Raw genomic sequence first — 9,857 nt, 5'->3', positions numbered from 1 at the left:
ATATATATAATACATAATATAAAAAATATATAAAATATATAAAATACACCTTCCATATACCCAGAAACTTTATATATTTTATAAAATATCTAATTTTATATATTATACAAATTTAATATGTACATTTTTAAGAATTTTATATATTATATATAAATTTATATATATATAAATAAATAAATAAATACACCTTCCATATGCCCAGCAATTTCACTCAAAGGTCTGTAATCCCCCTAAAAACAATACCTACGCCCTCACAAACTTACATTTGAATGGAGAGTTACCATGCAGTCATTTTAGCTGTTGCAGATTTAGGGTATGGTATGGATAAGTTTCCCTTTTGATGTACTCAGGAGTCCTTAGAGATGTGATAACCTTATGCATCATTTATATTGTTCTCACTGAATTCTTAACTTTATTCTTCCTTTAAACACTAAGAGTGCAGTACATAGATGTTGAGTGTTACATGAATGCCATCTGAACAAAGTCTGAATGTGAAGCATACTTATCTGAATGTTCCTGCATCCTCATCTCTGTATCACTGCTGTGGAGTAATAAATGCACACTAACTAAACTGCACCTTTCTGGATCAGAAACCCATCAGTAGACAAATGTGGGTTTGCAATGACAGAATGAAATACAGGCAGAATGGAAGTACTTTTGTAGAAGTACAGAGTATAATATTAGAAGTACAGAGCAGTATTAGAAAGTAATTCATGACCATTGGCCCTACTATGTCATACAGTAAATAACATTTACCAAAGTAATTGTGTTCTGTTCAATAGGATGTGGTGGTATTCTTCTATAGCCATGTACCAAGTTTAGGGCTTAGTAACCACTACAAAATTTTTCCACAGAGATTAACAATAATTGTTTTTGTTTTGTTTTATTTCCAGTGAGTACATGCACTCTCACCAAAGAGAGCTTCTCCCCAAAGGGGTGTGGTCATAGAGCGATCTGTATGACCCTCCTCCATTTCTCCCGCCCCTCAATACCTTGGATACACATACATACGCACTCAACACATCCTCCAAGCCACTGGAACTAGGATTTGAAGGAGTCGGTCATGTGGAATCTAGCATTCTATGCACAGGGCTTAACTGCTGTCACAGGGTCAGCCCAACAATAATTGTTTCTGCCTTACAAAAAGTCATCCCACAAGCAGTTTTCCCTAAAAAAGTTACCCTCCTAATGCAAGGGACTAATGTAAAAAAATCTCTGTCCTTGTGCACTGATTTTATAATGTTAAGTCGCAAGCAAGATCGGCTCCGTCAGACACGACGTGGTTTGATACCTGACCATGTAAACAGCTGGTCCCACCAAATAACAGTTTAACTAGGCAAAATTTGGCAGAGAGAGAGGTACTTACAGGGACTCCTTTCTATCCGAACCGTTTGAAGAGTGGAAGTCTTTCTGGAACTAGGCTTGGAGTTGATGAGCAACTTGTCCCATATACCTGAAAATGTACACACATGTAATTTACTATAGCCTAAAAGGTAGGGGTTCGTTAGCAAGCCTCCCATATCCAGTTTTACTTCTAAACTGTTGCGTATTCTCCAAGATGTTTTTTGTTTCATTCTTAGACATAGTCTCGCTGTCACACTACACCTATTTCAGTCTCCCGACTGGGACTAAGAGCAAGCCACCCATGGCTCTTTTAGACACTTTGCTACACAGACCAGCCTCCAGTTGGTGATCTTCCCGTCTTAGCCTGAGTTGCTGGGATTACAGGCACACAACACTGCTCACAGTCTTCAGGATGGACTGGGAATCAAACCTAGGCCACCTATGTGGTCTCAGCCTGTGAAACACAGTGTCCTAGTAGTGTGCACCACTGTGGCTGGGCCCCTACTTGTTTTTTTGCTTTTCTTTAAAAAAAAGAAAAAAACAAAAACAAAAAAACAGGAGGCACTCCAAATCCCATTATAACACTCTACTTTTGTAGGTACCTCCATTTCTTTTTTCTCAAGCCTGTCTCATTCATCTCTGCATCACTGATGCTGAGTAATACATGCATAATAATATGCATCTTTCTGGTTAGAAATCATCAGTAGACAAAATGGGTTTGCAATGACAGAATGGAAGCACTTCTACAGAAGCACAGAGTAAAAGAATGGGTCAGTGAAGCCAGAAATGGTTACTAGTTTTCTCTCTAAGCATCTGCTTTCTTCCTTTATAAAACATGCTTAGTTGCTTGGTTACTTCCTTTGGTGAAGATGTCCAGCCTAGGGGCTGGTGGGTGAGGTGCTGAACTTTCACATGGCCAATAGCGGTTCAAGTCCTGTACCTGGCAGCTTGCTTTATCAATTTCCTGCTATCTCCCTCTCTCTGGTGAGTTCATGTGCTTTAGTAGCAAATTTAAAAATAATATTAATAAAGAAAATTAATTCTTTAAAGAAAAGAAAAAAAGATGTCCTGCCTAGACAAAGCTGCTTTTTAGAGAAATTTTGTCCCTCCACCTTTTCAGTTTCAACACTTACTATTCTTCAAACTGACCCAACTCTCCAGTCCAGCAGAGATCCAAGAACAAGACTTTCCTTTTTAAACTTTTTGGTGGGCGGGCCAGAGCGAAAGGGAGAGAAAGCCCCTCCAAAGCAGAGTGGCCATGTGGCAATTCATTCTCCTCCATCTTTCAGACCTGTTAGGATTTCAGGCACGAGCACATCCATGTGGCTTCTTTTTTTTTTTTTTTTTTTTTTTTTTGTGGGTTTTTTGCATGTGCTCACCACAAAGACAGAAAGCGAGAAATCACCCCCCAGGGGGGAATGACCACACCACAATCCCTTCCTCCATTCTCCTCTTGGGATCCTGGATACACACACACACACACACACACACACACACACGCACACACACCCAGTGTGAGTTTAAACCACCAGGTCTGGGACTCGAACCATGGTTGACTACATGGGAGTCCAGAGACATAGCCATTACACCAACTACTAGTTCTGACATGGCATGTTTTTCTAGCCTCAGGGACTGTATTCAAATTGATGTTGGCCATGTGGGACCTCGCTCCTGTAACTGTGTTCTTTGGACTAGCCCCTGAGAACAGAACTTTCAAACCCAAGGCCTTGAGTATTTTATTTAGAATACCTAGAAAATCTCTTCATCCTCTGGTACAAAAATCCTGTTCATCCTCAGAGCAGAGCTCAACAAATATTCACTGAAGGCTTTACTATTTAAGCCGTGGCAATCAGATTAGTGGTAAGGGTACCCACACTGGAGACAGGCAGCTTGGATTCAAATCACAGTTTTGCGACTTTCCACTTGCATAATCATCAGGAAGGTATTTATCTGTACAGCACACTATGCCTGTTTTCTCATCTATAATGGGATAAAAACAGAACCTTTGGCAGTGGATTGTGAGAATTAAATCTATTAGTCCCTGGGGCAGAGTAAGCACTACATAAATTTGGCTGTCATTATTACAGTAACTCCTTAGAAATCTCTGCATTTCAAGAGAACCTTTCCTTCTAGTGTTTACTGAGAACATGCACAAGTCCTTAGGCGCATACTCTGCACAAAAGTTCTATAGACGCTACTACCTACATTTTTCCAAATGTGAAAACTGAGGCTTAGAGAATGGGAGTTAAGTCTCCTAAGTCCCATGGTTAATTACTCAGGGTGCTGGGATTCGATCTCAAACTTTTTTTTTGGAGAGGTTTTTGCTATAAGGCATGTGTGCTCTCCAGAAAGACAGAGAGAGACAGAGCAACAGAAAGAAAGTCAGAAATCACCTCCCAGAGGGGATGGCCACACCGCAATCCCTTCTCCATTCTCCTCTCGGGATCTTGGACACGTACCTAGTGTAAGCCACTGGGCCCAGGATTCGAACCGTGGTCAACTACACGGGAGTCCAGTAACATGGCCATTACGCCAACTGCTGTTCCCGATCTCAAGCTTTTTAATGTCGGTAGTACAATGGTTGGAATTCTGCGCGGATATCCAGGACGCCTGTGCCCTCCAGAACGGTCAGCCATAAGGAGTGGTTTAGGGGGTGGTTTGAGAAGTGGGGCGTTGGCATACTATACGCCTGCTTTCCTTACCAGTCAATTGCTCCGACCCAGACAACCAGCTCTAAGCCCTTCGCCCCTTAAAAAGTTTGGGTGCGTCCCAACTCCGAGAACAGGGCAGGAGCCTTGCACTTGGCTAGACAAGCGCTCACTTCCCTGTAGAACATCAGACCACCCTCTGCAGACGCGAGGTAGGGTCCTGCCTCCCAGCGCTCACCTCCCACCACCGCAGCGGCCGACCCGCGGGAGCTCTGCAGCCGCGTCCAAGGCTCCCCGCCGGGGTGCAGGGCCTGGGCACCCAGACACCGCCCCCAGATCTTGGGCCGCGCGTCCTCCCCCGCACGTGCGCGCCCCCCGCCGCCGCCACCCGTCTGTCACCTCCACGGCCATCACTCCCCGCCGTCAGCAGCTCCTGCGACACTGAGACGCCCTGGCAGTTCCGAGAGGAGGACGAGCAGCGCAAGCTGTCCTGGGACGCTCCGCGAACATCCATGCTTCCCGCTAGGATCCTGCACAGCTAGGCCCGGATGCAGGAAAGAGACTTGGGGGAAGGGGCGGGGCCGTGGCCGCGATTGGAGGAAACTCGGCGGTGGGCGGTGCAAGGGGGCGGAGAGAGAGGCGGGGCTGAGCGACACCGCGTGCTGCAAAGAGGCTGCGCGGACGCCTCTAGTTGTACTGCACTTAGTGGTAGTGAAGGAGGTTCATGCTTTTTAGACACTATCATTGGAAAAAAGAGTTGGCAAGGCACTATTTAGCTAAATAAATTCCAATGTGAGTAGCATCGCATGTAGCATTTTTCCTTAAATCTGTTTTTATAATTGTGGTAAAAAACACAAAATTGACCATCTTTACCACTTTTAAGTGTATATAGTTCAGTAGGGTTAACTATATTCACATTGCGGTGCGAGAGACCTCTAGAACACTTTAATCCTCCCAAACTGAAACTCCGTACTTACTGAACAACTCCTCATAGTCCCCTCCCACAACCCCTGATAATCAACATTCCACTTTCTATTTATGTAAGTTTGCCTATTTCAGGTATTTCATGTAAGTGGAATCATATTGTCTTTTGTATGATTCAAAATTGTTGTCTTTTTGTGACTGGCTTATCTAATAAGTCCTTGGACTAGCAGATGAAGGGGAGGTTCCATACCCAGCAGCTTGAAAATCATGCATGTGTGTGTGTGTGTGTGTGTGTGTGTGTGTGTGCCCAGTCCTAAGACCCTATGCAGGACAAGGGACTGCAGCATGGCCATACTCTTTGGGGATGCTTTCTCACTTTCTCTCTATCTCTTTCTCTGGCAAGCACGTGCACCTTAGAGAAAAACTGGAAAAAAAAAAGTCTCCAAAGTTTATCCATGTCACATCCTATCGTATGACAGGATTTCCTTATCCTTTAAGGTTGAATATAATAATATTACATTGTATGTATATATACCACATTTTCTTCATCAATTCATCCCCTCAGTAGACATCTGGGCATCTTTTGCCTCTTGGTTATTATGAACAAAGCTGCGATGAACATGAAATATGTCTTCAAGACCCTGCTTTTCTAATCTTTTGGAATATACAAGGGGCTTCAAGATGTTCGTGGAAAGTGGAATTAAAGTCTGAGTTTGTTGGAACAAAAATTTTTGAAATCTATACATAGTTTTTCCATACTATATAATTACAAGAATTTTTTGAAGACCCCCCCCCTAGATTCAAAAGTGAGGTAACTTTTTGATATGTAATTCTGCTTTTTAAGTTTTTAAGGATGCTGTATTCTGTTTTCCATAGCAGTTATACCATTTTATACTTCTACTAAGAGTGCAGAAGGGTCCTAATTTCTCCTCTTCCTCCTTTCCTTTTTCTTTTTTTCTCTCTTTTTCAGAGTGGCCATCTCAATTGGTGTGTGGTAATAACTCATCATATTTTTTATTTGCATTTTCCTGATAATTAGTAATGTTGAACATCTTTTCATGTGCTTATTGGCCATTTGTATATCTTCTTTGAAGAAAGGCCTATTTAGATCTTTTGCCCAGTTCTCAGTTGGATTTTTTTGTCATTGTTGAGTTGTAGAAATTTTTTATATATTCTGGATATTAACCCTTTATCATGTATATGATTTGCAAAAATTTTTCCCATCCTATAAGTTGCTTTTTTATTCTTTTGATTGCTTCTTCCCTCTTTGTTCCTTAACAATCTTCATTGACCAACTATAATACATCCAGAACCCCCTGCTATGAGTTCATAGTATTGTAGAAGCAAACGTTTTAGACCTACCTTTTCTGCTTGTTTCTGACAGAACAGGGACTCCAGTGTCATTCAGACCTGGATTAAATCCAGTCTGAGATCACTCATTCAATAGCTGTTACTTTGGGCAGATTACTCTCTGAGCCTCCATTTCCTCATCCATAAAATCAGGCTAATAGTACTTCCCACAGTTGTCCTAAAGGATAAAAAGGGAAGAGTAAAATGTATGTAATGGTACTAGTAGCTGTATTATTGTTATTACAATAATAATAATTTCACATACTATGACCAATATATAAAAATTAGGGTGCAAAAAATTAGGGAAGACGCCCACCCACAGTGGCACAAGTGGTAGGGACATTAATATGGAAAACTGGAAGCTACCTGGGAAGGCTCCAGTCCATGTCCCAGGTCCACTTGAACATGCTAGATACGCCCTTGTGTGCACCTATGATCCTAGCTGGTATAGTTCTGGGGGGAGGGTTGCAACATGAAGACCCTATTGAAAGTTTCTCTCTCTCTCTTTCCAGAAATAAACTTTAAAACATGGAATTAGAGACGGACAGCATTACGGCACTAACACATGTAAACACAATGCTCTGTGACTGACCCACATGAGAAGGTTCTGGATTTATGTCTGGAGATCTCCTTGAGTAAGTCAGGCACATACATGCCCCTAATCCAGGGCTGGCTAAGCTGGTGGTGGGTCAAGACTCTATTCAGGGGCCAACAGGTGGCCGGACATTTCCACATGGCCAACCATGGTTCAAGTCCTGGACCTGGTGGCTTGCTTTCTCACTTTCTGTCTCTCTGTGTGACTTTCTTTCTCTGGTCAAATTAAAATAAAAATGAATGAATAAATAAAATTAAGTAAATAATTATTTTTTTAAAAAAGACCCTATTAGAAGTGATGTTTCTCTTCTTCTATCTTTGTATCTCTTTCTCCCGTAGGATAAAGTAAACTTTAAAAAAATTATAGGGTGGGGGCCAGCAGGCAGCATGTTGGCTAAGTGCACTGGACTTCCACATGGCCCACTGTGGTTCGAGTCCTGGACCTGGCAGCTTGCTTTCTCACTTTACCTCTCTCTCTCTCACTCTGTCCCTCTCTGGTCAAATTAAATAATTAAATAAAATAATTCTTTTAAAAATTATAGGATAAATGACAATAGGCACTGAAGAGAAAAAAAGTGATTAATGCATTTTAAAAACTGATCTTATTTTCTTTCTCCTTCCTGGTAAAAAGCTACTATATCTGAAAATCTTTCAGGGAAGAAATGGTATCTTTTTTCTTTATGCTTAGCATCTCTTTTGGAGTTGGCACATAGGTAATGATTAATCCATGTTTAATGAGTGAATGTTTTCTGTTTTTGTTTTATAGAGAGATTTTTGCTATAGGGCACGTGTCCTCGCTAGAAAGACAGAGAGACAGAGAGACAGAAAGCAAGAAATCACCCCTCCCCCCAGGTGGGATGGTCATACCACAATCCTTTCTCCTCCATTCTTCTCTCAAGATTTTGGGCACACACACACACACACACACACACACACACACACACACACATGTGCGCCTGGTGTGAGTTTTAAGCTGCCAGGCCCGGGACTCGAGCCACAGTCAACTACATGGCATCTAGCAACATAACCATTTTGCCGTCTGCTGATCCCAATCCATGTTTAATAAGTGAGTGAGCAGAGAGAGAAGTTGAACAAATAATAATTAATTGTTTCATCGATTGATTGCCTCAGTAAACCTGGATTCTAGCCCTTGGAAGTGTCCTCCAATCTTTTTCATGGATTGTTGATTAACTGAGATCTGAAGTGACTCACAGGTACAACAGTGTACAAAAATAATGGAGCATTACTAGCTCGTAAGAATTGCTTAGAAATTAATATATTCAGCTCTCACCAGCTAGAGTAGATGATTCACTGCCAGAATTTAGTCTTCCTACTAGCAAATCATGTTGCTAACCAGAAAAGCAGTTTTATCAAATATGAAAATAAATACAAAACATGGTTTTTCTCACTTTTAATCTTTTTAGTAGCTAACTGAGTGTTTAAAATAAAAATATATAGTATGAGATTTATACAAATGTAGAACAAAATTTATGACAAAAGTAATACAGATGGAAGTGGGAAGCGGAAATATTGTTGTGAGGCTCTAATATTTTATGTGAAGTGTTTTAATGGAGTTTGAAAGTAGATGGTGATAAAATTCTATATTGTAAATACTAGAGCAGTTATAAACATTTTAATGATATTGGGCCCAGCATGGTTGTTAAGGCACTGAGCTCCCAGATGGCCAACAACTGTTCAAGTTCCAGACCTGGTGGCTTGCTTTCTCACTTTCCATCTTTCCTTCTGTCTCTGTTTTACCCTGGTGAATGTGCATGCCCTGAAGCAAATTTAAAAATAATGATAATCATAAAATAAAAATTAAATAAATAATTAATAAGTCAAAAATAAAAATGAAAAGATATTACTTCTAATCAGTCAGTGGCAAAGACAACTGAAACCATACATACATCAATTAATCCAAAGTCGAAACAAAGCAAAACAAAAAGTAGGTTAAACGATGAAAAAAAACAAAGCAAGTGGAAAACTAGAAAACAAAGAAGTCAGTATAAGCTACACCCACATCAGTAATTACATTAGATGTAAGTTGGTGGCTGCTATCACAAAATACCATAAAATGAGTGCCTTATAAACAGTAGGAATGTATTTCTCCCAATTGTGGAAGCCAAGGAATCTAAGACAGAGGTGCTAGGAGACTCAGTGTCTGGTGCGTTCTTGTTCTCTGGTTCGTATTCGGTCATTGGGAAAGTTGTGACATATTTTTCTATCCTTTTCTATAAAAAAATGTGTCACAACTTCCCCAACGACCCATAGATGGCTTCTTCTTGCTCCCTCCTCACAGGTGGGGGTCAAGGCAGCTAACTCTCTGGGTCCTCTTTCATGACTTAATGACCTTGTAAAGGCCCCCATCTCTGTATGCCATCATTTAAGGGGCTGGATTTCAACATATGAACTTTGGGGGTACACAAACATCCAGACGCAAACATCCAGACTTTGCTCTAAGACTTAAAAGGCAAAAATTGTCAAACTCAATAAAGCAAGACCCAACTGCATGCCACCTGCAAGAAATTATGCTTTACATATACACGATTAGGTTAAAAGTAAGGGGATGAAAAAGATAAAGTATGCAAGTATTGAACAAAAATAAAGCTAGGGTAGCTATTTTATTATGAGACAAGGTGGGTTTCAAAACAAAGCATATTACCTAGGAAAAAGACTTTGGTTTTTTGAGAGATTTTCGCTGAAGGGTGCATGTGCTTGCCAGAGTAACAGAGAGAGACAGAGAGACAGAAAGTGAGAAATCACCCCCCAGGAGAGGATGGCCATGCCACAGTCCCTTCTCCATTCTCCTTTTGGGATTTTGGGCATACACACACATGTGCCCAGCATAGGTTTCAAGCCTCGGGGTTCAGAATTCAAATCACAGACCACGGTCACCCACTCAGGAGTCCGACACCTTAACCACTATGCCACCTATTGGCCCCAAGAGGGACCGTTCTTTTTTTTTTTTTTTTTTTTTTTTTTTTAGATTTTTTTTTT

General features: G+C 41.0%; 1 protein-coding gene across 1 annotated transcript in view; it reads right to left on the bottom strand.

Annotated features, from left to right (window-relative positions):
- Positions 1-4,554, bottom strand: part of NOPCHAP1 (NOP protein chaperone 1) — a 10,607-nt gene extending 6,053 nt beyond the window's left edge. Inside the window, exons 1-2 of the mRNA XM_006141431.3 lie at positions 4,392-4,554; positions 1,367-1,453 (exon numbers count right to left, since the gene is read on the bottom strand). Of these exons, the coding sequence (XP_006141493.1) occupies positions 1,367-1,453; positions 4,392-4,506 (202 nt within the window). The 5' untranslated portion in view covers positions 4,507-4,554. The remainder of the gene's footprint in view (positions 1-1,366; positions 1,454-4,391) is intronic.
- Between the last annotated feature and the right edge of the window lie 5,303 nt (positions 4,555-9,857).

Source organism: Tupaia chinensis, unplaced genomic scaffold, assembly GCF_000334495.1.
Source record: "Tupaia chinensis unplaced genomic scaffold, TupChi_1.0 Scaffold000054_1, whole genome shotgun sequence".
NCBI classification, from domain to species: Eukaryota; Metazoa; Chordata; class Mammalia; order Scandentia; family Tupaiidae; genus Tupaia; species Tupaia belangeri.
The sequence above is the reverse complement of the archived record's forward strand: the minus strand, read 5'-3'. Positions and strand labels throughout refer to the sequence as shown.